The sequence below is a fragment of the Phyllopteryx taeniolatus genome, chromosome 17 (assembly GCF_024500385.1).
Source record: "Phyllopteryx taeniolatus isolate TA_2022b chromosome 17, UOR_Ptae_1.2, whole genome shotgun sequence".
In the NCBI taxonomy this organism is placed as follows: domain Eukaryota; kingdom Metazoa; phylum Chordata; class Actinopteri; order Syngnathiformes; family Syngnathidae; genus Phyllopteryx; species Phyllopteryx taeniolatus.
Genome location: NC_084518.1, coordinates 14854337 through 14875034, shown reverse-complemented (window position 1 = coordinate 14875034; position 20698 = coordinate 14854337). Strand labels below are relative to the sequence as shown.

Sequence of the window (20698 nt, the reverse complement as noted above, 5' to 3'; positions counted from 1 at the left end):
TTTGGGTTTTCGTTTGCTATGAGCTATACTACATACATGCATACATACACCCACCAGTTCAGGTTTTACCCCACCTCTTGTCCAAAGTCAGCTGGAACTCTGGTTCAAATGATATCTAACTACATCTGCCAGGGCTATCTTGTAAACTTGAAACATACCCTTCAACATCATCACAGTGCACCCTCGGGGGTTGGCGGATCCACTTAGCGCCTCTCCTGGGACTGCATGCTGCTTCACTCATTTTGCTGTTGACAAGGTAAATGAAAATTTGTTTAATTTCCTATCTGATGTGCATTTTCTGCTCCATACCCTTTGCTTATCTGAACTGGTATTTTTCAACTATTATATTCACGACAAACATTGCTGGCACATGCAATACAACAATACTGTACCACCAGACAATAACACGACGCTGACTATTTTATTTAACCAGCTTCTGGCGTCCATTTTTTTTTACATCACAAAACTACCATTGTATTTATTTCATTTTATTTCATTACTTCAACGCCGCATTAGCTTTCAGTCAAATTTAGTTAAATAAGATGAACAATATCGCAAAGAATAATCATATAACTCACCACAGAAAGTTTGTCGCGCTTTACTCGCAAAATGTGGCGCCAATTTGCTAACAGCAAGAGAAAAGAAAGACAGGAACATAATTAGACATCCGCGAGTAAACTGCTCTTTGATTGGCTAAGAGTTAACCTGTGGTCTCCAGGAACCAATCAGGCAGCGCTTTATTTCAGGAAAGGAAATTAGTTTACAAAGTTAAACTTTCGTTATTGTTGTTAGCAGTATTTTCTTGGAGTCTACAACCTCCAATAATGCAGTAATCCACATAGAGTTAAATTAACTGAAATAGATGTTGTTTCTGTCTTTTAAAATGCAGAATTGGATACAGTGCTTCATTACAAATAACGTATTGCTGGTGTATTCATGTTTTGTCCGTGGAACTCACGAACTCTGGCGCCATCTTGTGTACGCTGACCTGTATTGTATTCTGTACAAGCGCAAAAGCTAACCTTGATAGCGTTTGTGGACATTTTTCTTTTTTTAATGTTCTCTTATTTCCTTTGCAGATTTCTGTTGGTCTAATCAAATTTCAACAGTAAATTTACTCAATGTGCATTTAAATGGGCCGTCTGTTTTGACTGTTTATTGATACTATTCCTGTAGTTGAATGAATAATACACAACAACAGGTTGATTTACCTGCTCAATCCATGATTCCATGCTTGTATTATATGAAAACTATATTGTATTGGTATGCAACATCAGGGGCACTCATTAAATATTTTGCAGCATATTCTGCCAATTGAAGATTATGCACAAGCTACCATCCACCTCCACTTAATTATGAATAGCCCTTAAAGTTAATAAAGGATTTATAATCGCTGGAACAAATTATTCCAAATACTATTTATCTCAGTGGCAAATTCTGGTTCAAAAGAAGACTAAGTTGTCGTACAAAAAGATACTTCTGAAGAATCTGGATGTTGATTTGGCATCCGTTGATGTTTCTTAATTGCGGGTCACGTACATTATAAACAACCATTCACACTCACTTTCTAGTTTTCGGTAAACCCGACATGAATGTTTTCTTGAAATGTGGGAGGAAGCCGGAGGACCTGGAGAAAGCCCGCACGAGCACAGGGAGAACATGCACGGAGAACATGCAAATTCCACACAGTAAGGCCGGAGCTGAGACTCGAACCCAGAATCTCAGAACTGTGAGGCAGACGTACTCACCATGTGGGACATCGATATCAAATCTGTATTGGTGCGCCAATGAATTGAGAGTAAAAAGACAGCGCTTCTGGCGGCACGGTGGGCGACTGGTTAGAGCGTCTGCCTCACAGTTCTGAGGACCGGGTTCAATCCCCGGCCCCGCCTGCGTGGATTTTCTCCGGGCACTCTGGTTTCCTCCCACATCCCAAAAACATGCATGGTATGTTAATTGAATACTCTAAATTGCCCGTAGGTGTGAATGTGAGTGCGAATGGTTGTTTGTTTATATGTGCCCTGCGATTGGCTGGCAACCAGTTCAGAGGGTACCCTGCCTCCTGCCCGTTGATAGCTGGGAGAGGCTCCAGCACTTCCGCGAACCCTTGTGAAGATAAGCGGCTCGGAAAATGGATGGATGGATGGAAGACGGCGCTTGTCATGTTTTATGTATAGATGCCGTAAGCAAGCAAATAGATACAGAATGGTTTGTGGAATTTTATGAATATCAAATTGTGAAGATGAATCCTTCACACACGAGGACACATGAACAAACACACACTTACTGTCTCTGCCGCATAAACGAGAGCGAGAGGCCCTTTTTGCACTGTTGATATATTCCCTTGATCAATGTGAAATTCAACACTATTTCCCTTCCGAGAACCAAATGGGGCCTTCTAGTGTGTGTAAGTGTCTGTGTGTGTGAAATCACTCCTGCTGAGGCACAATAGAAAACCTCCCCAGTGTCGTCCTCACCTTCTCCTGTCTCTCTGTCGTCTCTGTTTCTACCCACTCTGCCCCCTTTTTTCCTTCCCTGTCTATTTTATGATTTCACACCCACGCAGCCGTTTTAGAGCTCGCAGATTTATTTCTTAAAAAAAAAAAAAAATTATGTGATGAGGGCACAGAGGACAGCTCCGTTTATCGTCACAGCTTTTTGTGTCGGAAGATAGCAGATGGAAAACTGTGATAGTGTTTTATTTCAGCATATGTTGTGTGTGAGAGGCTGCGGTTTCACGTGTGAAAGTAAACACCGCTAGCATGGATAGAATTTTCCCCGGCACTTGTCTGACAAATCACAGTATTAATTGATGTTACAGGGAAAAAAAATATTTTTGTTAATCTCTCTGTGCTGTTACTATAATATCTGTGTGAAGGTGTGTGGAAGGTTATATTTTCTTATCACAGCAAAAACAACATAGCTATTTTCCACAAGCACTTTTCCTTAAGTCTTATTTTAGGGTCTGAAAAAAGTCAGGACCGACAATCTTAAATAATGAACGTTTAATATTTAAACCAGCCAATCAATCAATCAATCAATCAATCAATCAATCAATCAATCAATCAATCAATCAATCAATCAATCAATCAATCAATCAATCAGTCAGTCAGTCAGTCAACACAAACAATGTAGTAAAACATACACAATAAAACAGTATTCAGTCATATAATCTTTATCCTCTGCAAAGAAGAACTAATATTGGTGCTGTACTGATAAGCTGATACCCTGAACTGGTCGCCAGCCAATTGCAGGACACAATTTAAAGTCTTCAATCAACCTACCATGGATTTTTTTGGAATGTGGGAGGAAACCCACGCAAGCACGGTGAGAACATGCAAACTGCACAGGCGAGCCCGAATTTGAACGCGGGTCCTCAGAACTGTGAGGCAGATGTGCTAACCAATCATCACCGTGCTGCAAAAACTGTTTAATTCTTTTTAATTATATTTAATCAGTATAATATTATGAGTGCTATTTTTCTCGTGAAAAAACGCTCTCCACATTTTTGTTGTTTATTTTTTCCTGAGAGCCTGGAACAGATTAATGCCATTTCTATTCATGTTAATTAGGAAAGTATTTGTTTTGAGTTACAAATGTGGTCAAGGAACGAATTAAACTTGTATCTCAAGGCACCACTGTATAATGCCCATTATCATCTACTTTTTATTTTCGCCTCCGCTACGGTTTTCAGACAGTAGGCTGAAGAACACCATGGCCGCTTCCGTCTTTACCTCCTCCATTGAATGGATGCAGCTTCATGCATGTTTAAAGACGAGAGAGAGAGGCTCCACTTTCTCACGCCTTGTAGGACGGCGAAGGAGAGAGAACGAGAGAGCACACGAGGACGTGCCCAACCCACGTATCGAGTCGTGAAGAAAAGAATCACCCTTTGTCTCACTTTTTTCCTCCCCTCCTCTCCCGCGTCGTGAGGTACTCCCCGAATATCGTGACGCTCTGGTCGACTCTCATCAGGATAATAATTATTCACACGCGAGCATCTGCCTCTCCTTCTGTTGACCTCCGCTCGTTCCTCTCCTCCTCGTGACGTGATGTGTGAAAAGATGGCGGTCAGAACAAAAAGAATGAATCCGGTTTTTTTAGCATCTTTTGAGCCATATTACAGACACGAAACAATGGTCTGCTTTAAATGCTTAGTTGCTCATTTGACTCAATTTCCTTAGATTTGTAAGGGACGAAGGAAAAAAAAAAAAAAATAATAATATATATATATATATATATATATATATATATATAAAATAGTGTGTGTGCATTGGGCCTTCGGTAAAAAAATTGCTCATAGGCTTGAATATAAATTGTTCGTCTATAGGTACATTAAGATTAATGCTAATGCTAACACGGTATCCAAATGAAATGCTTACCACCAAGCTCTTTTTTCTTCATTAACATCGTCAGCACCAACTGTGCCATTCACGCCTATCCTGTAACATCAGCGTCTTCGCCTCCATGCTCGATGAAGCTCATATACCGTCCTCTGACACGTGCTAAGCTATAATTAGCCTTTGGCCTTTGCAGTAAACATGTTCTCTTCCACGAAAAGTACAACAAAGTTTACATGAACCACCACGTCGGTCCTTGCAACGACTGGCTCTCACTAACGTCAGAATAAGAAATACTGATCGATTTAGGCAACATGGCGAACTAGTGGTTAGCACGTTAGCCTCACAGTTCTGAGGTTAGGCGTTTGAATGTCATCTGCAGCTTTCCTGTGTGGAGTTTACACGTTTTCCCCGTGCTTTTGTGGTTTTGCGCCTGGTACTCCAGCTATATCCCACATTCCAAGAACATGCATGTTGGGGTCATTGAAGACTCTAAATTGTTTGTAGGTGAAGCTAATTCTTCAGAGCCCAGAGTGTGGAAATTAAGCGCACGCCCATAAAGACAACAAAATGGTGCCTTGAGATACGTACGAGTCTAATTGGTTCAGTGACCATGATTGTAACTCAAAACACATATCTCAAATCATCTTTTACGCCCCCCCCCCCCAAATTTTCTTTTTTAAATAAAAAATACAGTAATTACATAATTTAACAAAGGTAAAAGAAATTACAGTTTTTCCCACTGACTCCTCCTTCTGGTGTGCCCGCCATGGCCACCAGGGAACAGTATACGGCCGAGAGACGGATATACAGTAGTCTTCTGTGCATAAGTCTCAGCTGCTAATAGTAGTCGTTCTTTGCAGAAGATAAAGAATATATGACGGATGAAATTTTATATTGTCTGTTTACATGTGTTGCTGCACTGTTTATGTTCAAACATCTGTTGCAAAGGGTTGTGACACCGCAACATGCTAATTAGCGCTAGCATTAGCACATCAATGGAGTTTCTCATTATTTGTTAGCATTAGCGTTAAACTAGTGGCTAAACTATGGTTTTGTTTTAAATACACAAAGTGTAATTCACTGTAAAAGCATTGTCACACATGGAGTTCATAGACTCCACTGTGTGTATGTGGCACATGGACACCTCATCGTGTTCTGGAATATGCCCCCTTTACGGTGTTTGACTTTGGAGGCACCGCTGGATTTAATCTCGTCAAGGGGGAAATAAAAGTATCATGATGCATTACAGAATGGTAGAAATCTCTCATGCGAATGCAGAACAGATTCGCATTGCATGGGAAAACGTGAGTAAAAAATAGACGTTTCGAGGGAAATGTCTCAATTGACACAGTGGGTGAATCATGGGAAGCAGGGGCTTATGTTAATTAAACATTCAAAAGTTGCATGCTTCATGATAGATGGAAATGGAAAGAAAAAAGACTCCCATGGCCCAAAATAGAGATGCATCAATGAAACATACATGAATGTGTCTTAGTTTTATAGATACACAGTCTATATGTGTGTGTGTGTGTGTGTGCGTGCGCGCGCGCGCGCTGATGCACACGGGGTCTTTCCCCACAGCGGTGCTATTCCTCTCTGAGGTGCCACTAGTTACCATGGCAGCAACATCCGCTCTCCTTCCTTTTTCCTCCCTCTTGCCTTCTGTTTCTCTCCTCTCCCTTTCTCTTTCTTTTCCTCGCCATCTTCCGTCGACCTCATTCTCTCACGCCGTACCAAGAAGCAGGCCAACAACCTTTTTTTCTATCATTTCTTTTCTTTTCTTTTTTCGTTACGTGACACATCAACCAGGGTTTCCCTCCTCCGGTGGGAGGACTCATGACAGGCAGCTATAAAAATGTCAAACGCAGTGACCGAGTGGAATTGTTATAATAATGAGGCATATTTGTCATGCAATTGAAAACGTTAAAGAGCAAGCTACACTACACACTGTGTTCCATATTTAAATGCATGTAGGATTTATGTCAAACATTTGAGTTTTTATGTTGTTTTGCCTGTCTACCTGTATTTAGAACTCTCATATCAATCTTTCACTCCTTTGATAAATTGTTTCCCAGGATGCCCAATTACAGGAAATTAGGTTGTCCCACATTATTATGCCAGTCACAGCTTTTATGAAGAATTGTGCCATGATAAATCATTACGAAGTAAGAAAAATCTATGGATTATAACATGTTCAATTCAATAAAAAAAGAAACAACTCTCTCTTCGGGAGAAATATTAAAACAAAATACAATAAGCCTCTACCTTTTACTTCAATAACAGCATGTACAATCTTGACTTATTGCAGTATTAAATATTACTACTACTACTACTACTACTATTAATAATAAAATTCCCTTGTAAGAGCGCCACAAATATGTAAGATAGCACACGGCACCCTCTGTTTTGGATTTAGGTCTGGGCTCTGGACTCCTGGAAAAGCTATTGTTTGTTTATCTCGATGTAATTTAATTTAAAATGAGAGCTTGGCCTCAAGTGATCTCTAGAGAGTTAAATCAGAGTTGAAATTAAATTTGAATAGTTCAAGAACAGAAGGACACATTGGAGGACATTCTGGGTGACCTTTACTCCTCACAAAGAGCAATTTGAAGGTTTAAGTTTTTTTTTCTTAGGAGAATGGACGGTTAGTGTATGTCCTTACAAAGCCAGAAGTACTAACATGACTACTATACTGTATGTGTGTGTGGCCCAAGATGGTGGGGCCCAGCCAGTGGGTGATCAATACGGACTGTAAATGACGACCATAATGGGACTGTGTCTGTCATGGGACGTCGAAAAAGTGATGCGGCCTGTGTGAGGGAGATATAGTGCTATATGATCTCACGTGTGTATGTGTGTGTGTGTGATTGTCGGTTTCATTGCACTGCCGCACGTATAGGGTGTGGATGGTGGGCAGACTCCTCAGTCTCCGCCCTGGGTGTTCGATAACGATAATTCGATTGAACTGGCGGGCCCTGGCCCGTGGGATTCACTGCTTGTGGGGAAGCGTGTTTGGATATGTGTGTAACCTGATCGCCTCAGGTCTGAATGAAAAACAGATCGAGGTTTGGACCATTGTGTGTGTATTGGTAAGTGTGTTAGTATTTACTTTTGCACTTCCTTTTCTTACTGTTGCTCTTTTAGTTTGTACGTAAATTATTTAAATACTGTCGTCTTTTGGGGGTGGGGGGGTGTAAATCTGTCAGCGCTGCCTCATGAATGCTAAACTGTTCTTTGTGACTAAATGCCACCAAATGACTATTTGAATTGGATAACTTTAGATCGGAATCAGGCCTCTTCCAAATGTGGATGCAAATCGGATGTATTTTGGATATCTGCCAATGCGAAACGTGAATGCGCAGATTGGATATACAGTAAACCATCGCTATTCACAGGACGAGGAAATAAACAGTCAACATTTTTTTTAAATTTGGAATTGGGCACTTGGACATGCAGTGTTAATCCAGTTTTATGATGAACAAATGGAAGATTATGGAAAAAAAAATCATCCTTCTCTTCCTCTGCTATGTTTCTATTCGCTCACGCTCTCCCTCACCCGGCGTGGTGGGTCCTTGGCAGGCGGCACTTCTCTCTGGGCCAAGCACAAACAAATGGCAGCCTCCCTCAGTGTGGTGCTGTGACACACACACACTCACACACACGCACACACACACGCACTACCCATTTGCTTAGCCTGGTCGCACACTGTACCGACGTGCACCAATGCTCATTTGAGCAGTTACCCATACATACTGTATGTATGAAGAATTCATGACCAAACACACAGATGGAAGTACTGCAAACTGCACTCCTCAAACTGCATGACATTATTACCATAACCCTTTTGCAATATGAATTCAGACCCGTGCTCTTGCCTGTTCTCCCAGCGGAGATCGCGCCATGGCCTGCTTTCACTCAAACACGGTGGAATCAGGCTGCATTCAAGCCAACTAGTCCCAGATTGGGCGCACGTGGTGACAATGTAATGAGCTGAGAGCAATATGTCGCCTGCCTCCCTGCCTCCTCGTTTTGCATCCCGGAGCGAAGCACGACTGCGCTCATTCATGTTGCTCCCTTAAGTCTACAAAGCCTGCTCGTCACAAACCTCACTCACATCTCCACGGAGTTTGATTAATGATCCCCTGCGGTACGCTGCCAACTAAATATGACACACAACTATTTGTACTAGTTGGAGATTTTGCATGAAAAGGAGGAGAGAGAGGTCAAATCAGGAGGGGGTTTCGCTCCACAGAAGGTTGGATGAAGGAGCATGTGATTATGAACTGGGGAGTGTGATAATTTGAATATGCAAATATAGCAAGCAAACAATATTTGCATGCCAGTTTATGTTGTAATGTGGCATCACATTCCTTCTGCACACATTCACTTAGTTGGCCTGGACTGACTCTTCCCCCGCATTGCTATAAGTCCAGGTAACCTTATTACCAGTGGTTTTCTACATTTAATGGTTCATACATCTCTAATGTACAATACAGTGGTACCATGTGGTAGGAATGGACCGAGGTTTTTTAAGACCAGTCAGTCATTTGACCAGTTTTTTGCTTTAATTTGCAAGCGCAAACTTGAGATACGAGCCTGGAATGGTGCCTGTGAACTCAACTCAACTCACTTCGCAATAACCAGCAGTTTGGCAGAACAAAAGTCTAAAACAAAAGAGGCTTTAAGCTGTTTAATGCCACTCCCAGTTGAAGTTTACTGTCATATAAACATAAAACAAAGAGAATTACACGTATTTTTTTGATTGTTGCGGCCAGGCCTTGACATTAACTTTTTATTTTCATTTTTATTTTTTGTCACCAGCCACTGTGACTACTACTTTCCCCAGAGTTATTAGCCACTCAGCATTTTAACAAGCCACAATTTTATATTTTATTCCAAATGAAATACATTCTTCAACAGGTGGGGTGATTAAACTATCTATGATTTAAATACATTTGTCAACGGGGGTGTGTGCTGGGCGGGCTTTTTCCCGATCTAAATAAATTGGTCAAAAGGGGGCGGGGTTGTGACATTGATTAATCCTGATAGACAAAATCCTGCCGAAGTGGGAGTACTGAAATTCATCTCCATTTGGCGGGTTGGCAGGTGTTATTGTCAAGCCCTGGTTGCTGTGTTATAGCACTTTAAGCAACAGATATTTGAACACAAACAGTGGAGAAACACATGTAGATGGACAATATCACAATACTCAGAGGCATATATTCTTTATTGTCTGCAAAAAAGGACTAATTTGCAAAAAAGGACTAATTTTACCCCCCCCCCCCCCCCGTGGCCAAGGCGGCCACACCAGTTACACAGCACGATAGAGGAGTGCTTTGCACGACTGCCTCACAGTTCTGAGGTTCTGGGTTTTAATCTGGCCCCTGACTTTCCTGTGTGGAGTTTGCATGTTCTCCCTGTGCTTGTCTTAGTTTTCTCCCAGTATTCTGGCTCCCTCCTACATTTCAAAAACATGCATGTGTTAAGTTCATTGAAGACTTTAAATTGTCACTCAAGATTAATGGATGTTTGTCTATGTAATCCTTTTAGACCCAATGCAAAAACTTTATCAAAACTCAACTCTTTAGATTAGATTAGAAACACACTTTGCAGTATGATGCAATCCAGTGGTACACCAAGTTATCACGTAGGCCCGCACAATGACTTTTGATAGAGAAGAAATATTGACTGGTATCACTTCTCTGCTCCTTTTCACTTTATTCCTGCATTTATCCTGTGTGCTTTTCCTCAGTTGATTGCTTTTCAGCAAATTCCAGAGACATGTCAGGCGTAAGTCAGAAAAAGGATTTGAGGAGAGAAATCTACTATAGTGTATTGATGATGAAATATCAGTGTAATATTAAGAGAGATACTTGTTGGGAAAATCTCACCAGAATTTGAATAGATATGTAATGGAGCATTTCTAATCCGATGTTGCCCTGGTCATCTGTCCCAGCACCTTGTTTTCCTTTCCTTGCTTGCAGCACATGTTGCGACCCGAGCATATTAAGTTTGGCCAGTATGCTGCAGCAAGGCAGTTGCAATATTGGGCTTCCACGCGCCTCCTCCGTAGAGCTTTCGCCGCATCCTCACAAAGCTATTTATGGTGCACACGCTCACACTCGCGACAGTGTGGGGCTCAGACTGAGGCTGGGATTGAACGATGGTGGGGGGTATCTAGAAGAGGAGGGGGTGCAGGGATTGCCTTCAAAGGAAGACGCTTCCATTGCCGTTGATCAATCCGGACAATGGTGAGATTTGATCAGATTGAATGATCTCAGGTGGTGCCAGGCAATTTTGACCAAAGAATATCAGAGACATTTTATTCAGACTCCTGGGAACTGTTTTAAATTGTGAAAAAAAGCACAATACCGCCAATATAATTGCAGGGACGGCTGTAGAACTCCGACTGTTTGGCAGAGGTATGGACTCGAGTCACATGACTTGACTTGAGTCAGACTCAAGTCATGAGTTTGATGACTTTGGACTCGACTCGACCAAATGTCAGACTTAGAACTCGACTTGACTTGAACAGCAACGACTCATGACTTCTCTTGGACTCGAGCCCATTGACTTGAAAAGACTTAGAAAGTATTGAGAAATAAACACTGCGGCTCTCTCTCAATATCCATCCATCCATCTGTACCGCTTATCCTCACTAGCCTATCCCAGCTATCTTCGGGCGAGAGGCGGGGTACACCCTTAGCTGGTCGCCAGCCAATCGCAGGGCACATAGAAACAAACAACCATTTGCAGTCACATTCACACCTACGGCCAATTTTAGAGTTTTCAATTAACCTAGCATGCATGTTTTTGGGATGTAGGAGGAAACCGGAGTGCCCGGAGAAAAGCCACGCAGGCACAGGGAGAACATGCGTTTAAACTCCACACAGGCGGGGCTGGCATTTGAACCCCGGTCCTCAGGACTGTGAGGCAGATGTGCTACCGTGCAACCACAGCTCTCCATCCATCCATCCATCAATTTTCTGAGCCACTTCTCCTCAGTAGGGTCGCGGGCGCGCTGGAGCCTATCCCAGCTATCAACGGGCAGGAGGCGGGGTACACCCTGAACTGGTTGCCAGCCAATCGCAGAACACATACAAACAAACAACCATTCGCACACACATTCACACCTACGGGCAATTTAGAGTCTCCAATTTGTGCATGTTTTTTGGGATGTGGGAGGAAACCGGAGTGCCCGGAGAAAACCCACGCAGTCACGGGAAGAACATGCAAACTCCACACATGCTGGGCCGGGGATTGAACCCCGGTCCTCAGAACTGTGAGGCTGACGCTCTAACCAGTTGGTCACCGTGCCGCCACAGCTCAACATGTCAATGTTAATTTTATTACAGGAATTTCATAATGATGTAACCATTAAGTTGATGTTCTCAATGGATACCACTGAGGTGGAAGTATGCCGACATATTAAAGCTTAATTAGAATTTATTGCTTTCGACAGTTAACGCCATGTTGGGACCAGAATGTCACTCTTTCGGACACTACCTAAGGTAATGGTTTTATTTAAAAAAAAAAAAAAAAAAACACACACAAAAAAACAGTCCAATATAACTTTAAGACCTTTATAGTTGTGAGGGTCAGCTGTAAAACTGACCTTTCATTTTCTATAGGATCAACTATGAATCGCACGCTTTCGCCTTTAATGTCGCCCGTGTCCTCTCTTTGTGGCAATCCACCTTCTTGACAAACACACCAAAAAAATAAAAAAATAAAAAATAGAGTACAGTACTAAACTGTACCTGGAGCCTCAAAATCCAATATAGGTTCACAATTTTTCCGTTGCAGCACGTCGGTAGTTGTGCAGTGCTGAATTCACGATGGTTTGCTTCAGTCATGTTCGGCAGTATCGCTCGGTGTGTGTCAGGCCTTAAAGATTGGAAGGTTACTTGTTGAACAGATTCTTTATGAATCCAACTTTTTTTCCTTTTCCTGAATCTGGATTATTTTGGGAATTTTCCACCATATCAGCCATAAGAGTTTAGGCCGAATTCCAAGTTATATGACCTTTGAAGGTCAGTGTTTATTTTGCATACGAACAACTATACATCCCTGGTGGGATACAAATCTACATATAGTCAGGGTCAGACAACATTCCTCTTCATCACCAGTCGGCGTTGTCTACTGACTAGCATGTCATGTTAGCGTCACCGCTCCAGCCAGCCATGCATTTGCCTTGGCCTGCCCTCCAATGGGAACAGCACTATCAGCACTTTGTCTCCTGTCACTTGTTTGGTGGGTGATGGTGGCAATGTGTGTGTGTACGTGTATTTGGGGTGGGTGACTGTGGGCTCAAACGTTAACAAAACACACCCTCCTCCTCTATCTTGGGTTCTCTGCTCTGCTGGCCTGATGGTGAGTTTGTGTGCAGCCAGCAGTTCTGAAAAGCTTCATCAGCTAAATTACTGGGAGTTAGCTGTCTCTGTCAATTAAGTCTTCACATAGCTAACGCTGTGGAGTGTACTTCCTTTGTATCGCCGCCATTTTGTCATCTTTCATTTAGCCTATTTGTCTCGTCTCCCCGGGCACGACATCCCTCCCCTTAATCTACGTACATATGTGGCTAATTACATTATCTTTACATCTTTCTACACTCCCGCCACTGCTATTCGCAGGGAAGGCCTTTGGTGCAATTCCCTTTAGTCACCCGGCAGAGGTTGGGGGGGAAATAAGGGTCACAGGACAAGGAGACCCCCGGGTTCTGTAATGAGCAATCGTGCCTCTCTGTGCTTCTTTCAAAATTAAAGCACAGTAATCTCATCCGCACCATCAGGCATAGTCATCCTAGCCTCCACTTCCTCACTCGGTCAGACTGTTTTCTGTGATTGCACTGCATCATACTGAGAACGGTTTCTAAAATGTTGGTCCTCTTTCTATCACCAACAGCCAACAGTTCATTGTGCTCGTGACACGGAATATACAATGTGTCAGTAAAAATCCCAGACCGATGTCACAAAAGCTATGCAGCAGTACCATGAGATACGAGTGACTCGACTTCCTATTACTTAGTATTTTGGAGATATGAGTCGTCATTTTGACAATTTTTTTTTTCTTTGCTCTGACTTGCAAATACAAACTTGAGACACAAGCGCTTTATGGTGGCAGCGAACTCAAGCCAGCTCAACTTCACAATAAGCAGCACTTTGGCAAATGGTGAATAATCCTTCCAAAAAAGAGGCTTCGAGCTATTGCCACTCCCAGTTGACGTTTACTGTCAAACTAAATGTAAAACTAATTTAAAACTAAAAACTAAAACAAATCTACTAATTTAGCCCTAAGAATGTCCCTGCTAGCTCAATGCTAACATATAATGGAAAACACCATTGGCATGCTAGCGATTACCGTTGATAGTCGCGGTGTTATAATCTTTCAACTAACTAACTCACGAACTGGCTGACTGTTTTGAAGAGGAAAATCCAAAGACCAAAGAAGAGCCACTTAGAACTGACCTTGCTTTGAGGTGATAATATAATGTGATAGCTGCGTCATTATTTTTCTGAGTGGGTTCGGTTGAGTTCACTGATTGTATCTCGAAAGTCGGGTCACTCGTATCACAAGGCACTACGCTACTGAGTGTGCCAGAAGTGGGTATCTGTTTGATAAATACAATATAATGTTAATAATATGACATATTATATATACATTTCCTTTTAGAAACAAGTCTAGTTTAGGGTTGAAATAAAACTAACACTGAGTTTGTCTGTGGACAGTGCTATTGCTAGTGTCGCTATTAAACATGATTTAAAAACAAGCAGCAGAAGATGAAACTTTTTATTTTTAGTTTTTCACAGCATCAGTGTGAAAGCTCGTCACCTGAAAGCAGCTCCATCATGTATTTTTACAGACGGTGAATCACACATGAGCTGCTTTCGGAGGGCACTTACTTGATCAAATCAGGGTTGCAGATGGCTTTGTTTCCAAGACAACGGCATGCTCATTATCAGTCGTCATTATTGAGTTAACCCACTCTGCTGGACGTTTTTTTTATAAATTGTTTGTTAATAATGCGCTGCAAGACGACACCGGCTTCACGCCATCAGTCACCCGCGTGTTTACAAGACAACGTTCATTTCGTGTGAGTCGTGTCTTTTAGGCTTACTTCTCATTTGCCAACCACGTTTGCCTCCTTGCATGTGCTGCATGTGTTGTGTGTTACACGCTTATCTCTGTGTCCATGCAGATGTGACCCAGAGAGAGAGTGAGTCACATTGATAAGGTCACGTGGGCTCACAATCTGCTGCTGTTTGAGACCTGACACACTGGTTTCACATAGCAATCCTCTCACATTGTGTGCATGTATGCAGGCTTAAGAAATTATGTATTGCCTCATATGCACTATTATTGTGTGAATGCTGATTATTTTTATCTTTATTTTTCTTCTTTTTATTATTCCACCACGTTTTTTGACGGGCTTCTCCTTCGCCATTTCTGAAAAATTCACGCGTCGTGTGCTATTACTCATCTAAGCCGCAACATTTTCACATTACCCACAATTCCACATTCTACACCTAAATAATTCCCATTCATTCTCAATGACACTTTCAACAAAATAGTTTCACATCATTCTCTTTCACTTTTAAAACATTCGGTTCATTCAGAACTACTTCAACACACATTCCCGTATTCCCCACATTCCCATATTACCCACATTCCACATTTTCACCCACATTTTACTGTTAAAACACCCACATTCTCCCCCATTCCACTCTACTCTGCCTTCCCCCCCCCAGCTTTCACACTTCTTCACCAATTCAAACCATTCCACTTACTACATGTTTTCCACATTCCCCACATTCCCACATTACCCACATTCTGCACTGTGCAACACTAAAATACCCACATTTTAGCCACAATAAGACAAATTCTACATTTTTAGCTACAGTTTCCTTATTTCTCCACCGATTCCCACCGTTCCAACTTCTACGTGTTCAGCTCATTCAAGCATTGGAGCATTCAGACGCAATTTCTCAGGGAATTGCACCTTCTAGTTCAAAAGTATTGTACGGCCCTCAGACCATTACTTAATATGTTCCAAATGGAAACTCCATATGGACAGCATGAAAATGACACAACGTGAAAGGACAGGACGTGCAAACATGACAGGCGGTTATTGTTGTGGATGCCTGGCCAAATTTGAAAACTGTCAAAAAGTTTTCCACTGCATTCACGGTGCAGATGAGATGCTGTACCTAGTTCGCTGTTGTAAAATGGGGTGAACACAACTAAACCTGACAGTACATAACTTTGTACACATTGTGTCACACTCTGTCACGTTTGGTGTGCTTTCCCCTCCCCCCCACGTTTATTTACTGTTCTCATAGCAAAAGCCTGTCGCGTAAAGAAAAGGGCAGACACTCGCTTCCTACAACTCCTCTAAAGCTCAGCCATGTGTTTACTGTATTTACCTTACAATGCCTGACGTTATCTTCCTGTTTCTAACGCTTAAAGTTTAATATGTGTATATGTGAGCGTGTGAAAGCGAGCGTGCAGGGTGCAGTGCAGGCTGTTTCGCATGTTTTGGTGTAAGAGATGAATTAGTGATTAGACAGAAAAATAATAGTATCAAACATTTATTGAGCTACAGTATGCACCCCCCTATGTTGACTTAATGACCCCTGGTTAGATGTACCGACTTTGGAGGGGGTAATGCCGGACCCTGAAGGGGATTTTCATTCAAGTCACCCGTGTCCACCAATCCTGCCATTCCACGTTTCATTTGTTGAAAGCCTTGATCGCAACGTGATGAACCCCATCAGAACATCACAGCCCGGGAGGGACTTTCTAGTATCCGTGGATGACTGCGGGCCAAACCGTAATGCACCTTTGATCCGGACCGGGACTGGGACCGTTACTTAAAACGCTGCCTGTACGGTTAACAAAGGTTTTATTATAGTGACAGTTTGAGTCTGGACAAATTCACTTGTACTTTAACCATAAATATTATTGCCTGCATTATGGTGAGGGTTCAATTACTATTTATTGTTCCTTTCCCTGTAAATGGTTTTAAAATTATTTCCACCACTACAAACAGAAATAATGCAGATATTGTTGAATACCGTTCTGACAGTGTCAATTATCCATCCATCCATCCATTTTCTGAGCCGCTTCTCCACACAAGGGTCGCGGGCGTGCTGGAGCCTATCCCAGCTATCATCGGGCAGGAGGCGGGGTACACGCTGAACTGGTTGCCAGCCAATTGCAGGGCACATACAAACAAACAACCATTCACACTCACATTCACACCTACGGGCAATTTAGAGTTATCAATTAACCTACCATGCATGTTTTTGGGATGTGGGAGGAAACCGGAGTGCCCGGAGAAAACCCACGCAGGCACGGGGAGAACATGCAAACTCCACACAGGCGGGACCGGGGATTGAAACCCGCTCCTCAGAACTGTGAGGCAGACGCTCTAACCAGCCGTCCACCGTGCCGAGTGTCAATTATACTGAACATTATTTCTTTGTTCTGGCTGATGAGTGTATATTGCCATTCATCCATCTTTAATGGGAACTGTTTATATTATTGCATGTGTGTGTGTACATGCCTTTGTTGCTGCCCTCAGCTGCTCTCATGCATTCCCAATGGGGCAACAGTAACAACAGGGGGACCATAAACAGCAGCTGTGCCTGTTAGGCCACGCTACCAGGCCGCTGAACTCATACAACATGCTCCAAGCTAACTTGAGAGAAATTCTTTACTCATATGTACAACCCCAATTCCAATGAAGTTGGGACGTTGTGTTAAACATAAATAAAAACAGAATACAATGATTTGCAAATCATGTTCAACCTATATTTAATTGAATACACTACAAAGACAAGGTATTTAATGTTCAAACTGATAAACTTTAATAATCAAATAAATAAATAAATCATTAACTTAGAATTTTATGGCTGCAACACGTTCCAAAAAAGCTGGGACATGTGGCAAAAAAGACTGAGAAAGTTGAGAAATCCTCATCAAACACCTGTTTGGAAAATCCCACAGGTGAACAGACTAATTGGGAACAGGTAGGTGCCATGATTGGGTATAAAAGGAGCTTCCCTGAATTGCTCAGTCATTCACAAGCAAAGATGGGGCGAGGTTCACGTCTTTGTGAACAAGTGCATGAGAAAATAGTCGAACAGTTTAAGGACAATGTTCCTCAACGTACAATTGCAACGAATTTAGGGATTTCTTATCATCTACGGTCCATAATATCATCAAAAGGTTCAGAGAATCTGGAGAAATCACTGCAAGGCCGAAAACCAGCATTGTGCATTCTTTTCGTCTGCCCACATTCAAAATACAGGACAGCATACCATCATCATGTCCGTTAGGGATGGGAATATGACTCCATTTCTTGGAATAGGAAAAACACACTCTGAATTTTCTGAACTCCTGTTTCAATGTTGTATTGTGCATCGTAATTGCCTGGAGGAGTTGTGCCACAGCGTAGGTCTACTGTATGTTAATGTGGACTTTGGCAGCCATCCCTTTGGTCTTCCTTAGGCAGCAGGCTGAGTGTTTAACAATCAATTACTCTGTCTTTCTGTGAAGAGAAAAAATAAGTATCTACAACTATGGCAATCCACCTAATGACACAGTAAACACACTAGAAATGAAAAATAATTAAATGGAAAACAGAAAGGTAAGTTGCATTGATAGGATGGTATTAACTGTCCTATGCTCTCAAACCGTTCTGTACATGCAGGTTTAATGTTTGTTCCTGTGGTAACCGTAACCAGAGACACCATGTTGGTGTTCAATCACATAGGGAGGTCAGCCATTGTTATTCAGCAATCAGATCATCTATCACACCCACTCGGTGACCCGAAATTTCGTACAAGTCCCACTGGGCGGCCAAACACCAGATCACAGTTTAGCTTAACGTTCTTAAAGTGGGTTACAACGTCCTCATTTGTTAAAGCTAAAGACAAACAGATGTTCGTATTTACTGGTACTGGTAATAGTACACGCAACAATTACATCACTGATTGTTGTAACACACAAGCCTGGATATTCAATTACCTCCAATACAGTCAGTAGAGTGACATATCAGCCTCTTGAGAGTTCAGTGGGAATGGGGTTAAACTTAACCCTCCATCCATTTTGTATACCGCTTACTCTCTTCAGTGTTGCGGTTGAGCTCAAGTGTATCCCAGCTGACTCTGGGCGAAAGGCACACTAAACCCTGCACTGGTCGCACAGAAAGAAAAAGTGTTAGACATTATACTTTGTTGAAATTGGTAACTGTGTCTCAGACAAAATGGCTAAGACTTGTGGGGTTCCACACGGGTCAATCCTCGGACCCCTATTGTTCAATATGTACATGCTTCCATTAAGCCAGCCAATAAGCAGCTATAGAGTGTCCTACAACTATGCAGATGATACTCAGATTTGTGTCATTGGTGGCAGGTGAACATGGGCCTGTAGATTCACTCTGTCACTGCATCGAACAGATCAGTGTGTGGATGCAAAAAAAAGCTCTCGCTAAACTCAGACAAAAGTGAAACCATTCTCTGTGGCCTAAAGAAACAAAAATAAAGTGTTTCAGGCTCTTTCAGACTCTCTCTCAAATTAGAAAAATCGGGGTAATATTGGACTTGAATGTGAATTTTAAATCCAAAACATTTTCAGTTTTTTATCATCTAAAACATAGCCAAAATCAAAGGAAAAGTGTCTAAACCTGACTTAGCGAGACTAATCCATGTATTTTTCTGCAGCAGGCTAGTCTACGTTAATGGCCTGCTTACTGGGCTTTCTAAACGAGTTATAAGACAGCTGCAGTACATCAATAATGCTGCTGCTCGAGTCCTGACTAAAACCAGGAAATAGGACCAAATTAGCCCAATGCTCAGGTCTCTGCTCTGGCTTGCTGTTGCTCAGAGAATAGACTTCAAAACAGTTCTGCTTGTGTACAAGTCTCTTCATGGTCAAGTGCCAAACTACAAACCTCTGACATTTTAGAGCCATATGAATCTTCTCAGGGAGTGGTGTCCTGCTGGTGGCCAAAGTCAGAACTAAACATGGCTAGGTTGTGTTTCTGTTTTGTGGTGTAAAAATCTAGGAACAATATTCCAGAAGATGTGTGCAATTAAGAAAACAGCTTATAAGACAGTGGTCAGAACAAGCACCTGGTGCTAGATGGGCGAGAAATGTTGTCATCATATCTGATCATTTGTAACAGTAATTGGAAAGTGATGGATTTAAAGCTGTGTTTCCACGATCAAAAATTTCAAAGAGACCCGAAATATCAAACACTAATCTTGCCACTTGTAATAATAACCCTTTCATTTGGGTATTTTAATGAAGCAAACTAGCTCGCCATAATATTTCACTTTATAAAAACATACAGTAATGACTTCATTAAATAAAATGAAAAAAAACAACTGTTTTATCACACTGCATCAATTGAATGGCCTACCCATTGTTTAAAAGGTTATAACTGCAACTTCGATGCGATTTAGCGTTACCATTTTTAATGACTTGTATCGCGAAAAACTCGTAAGCCAAGTCACTCGTATTTCAAGGCACCACTGTATTGCTCAATGCTAAAGACCTCAGTTCATTTTGGGGGGTTTCCTGCTTTGTGATATTGCATTAGCTGGTCATATTCATATTGATATTCAATCACAAAGAGAATTGGGATGGAAAGGGAATGAGCAGACAGAAGGAGAAGTAATTCAAATAAAGTAACATTGCTGTGTTTCTAAGGATTGATTCAGGCTCTGATTCCCAATGCATCCTCTTCTAATTGTTACCAACAAACTGGTACTCTGATTACATTTATCTGTATTCCTGCACCATAGTGAGCTTTCCACCTTGAGGCTATTTTTACTTTGAAGCAGGCTGCATTATTTATTCATAAAAACCCAACCCCAGATTACAACTGACCTATTTGTATTTTTATTGCGTACCAAAATCTCTCAAAGTCATTATTTTTGCCCGAATCAGACAACTTCTTCCATCCCGTGTCTCTTTCTCCTCATCTCGCCTGTCCTCATTTCCCCTCCTTGACATCCATGCACCGTTGGTTGCTATGGTGAGGGTGTGGGTGCAAAAATGGAGGACAGCGATTGTAAAAGTACTGCAGAAAACAGAAGGATGTGGGCTAGCCAAAATAAATTAATAGACTTAAAAAATATACAGAAGAAAGGTAGCTGCAACTCAAGTGAAGATATTGAAGGTCAGGGTTCTGTTGGCTAATTAGCGGATCGCCAATAATCTAATACATGACCTGGGCAGGAAAACAGCAGGAGTGTCACATGTTCTGGTTCCGTCTCTTCTGATGATTCACCGGTGCCATCAAGTTTGTCTCCATGGAGCGTGACACCTCCGATGTAACCTCCACG

The 20698-nt window shown here is 41.9% G+C and overlaps 1 protein-coding gene across 5 annotated transcripts in view; it reads right to left on the bottom strand.

Annotated features, from left to right (window-relative positions):
* Nucleotides 1-20698, bottom strand: part of adad2 (adenosine deaminase domain containing 2) — a 25811-nt gene extending 5113 nt beyond the window's left edge. Inside the window, exons 1-4 of one of the 5 annotated variants that reach the window (XM_061751556.1) lie at nucleotides 20264-20698; nucleotides 18375-18542; nucleotides 579-625; nucleotides 159-245 (exon numbers count right to left, since the gene is read on the bottom strand). In XM_061751556.1, coding sequence (XP_061607540.1) covers nucleotides 159-241 — 83 coding nt within the window. In that variant the 5' untranslated portion in view covers nucleotides 242-245; nucleotides 579-625; nucleotides 18375-18542; nucleotides 20264-20698. Of the gene's footprint in view, nucleotides 1-158; nucleotides 246-578; nucleotides 733-2287; nucleotides 2372-3734; nucleotides 3849-3901; nucleotides 4042-18374; nucleotides 18543-20263 lie in introns of those variants that run through there. The other 4 variants (XM_061751558.1, XM_061751557.1, XM_061751559.1 and 1 more) reach the window with 4 other exon arrangements.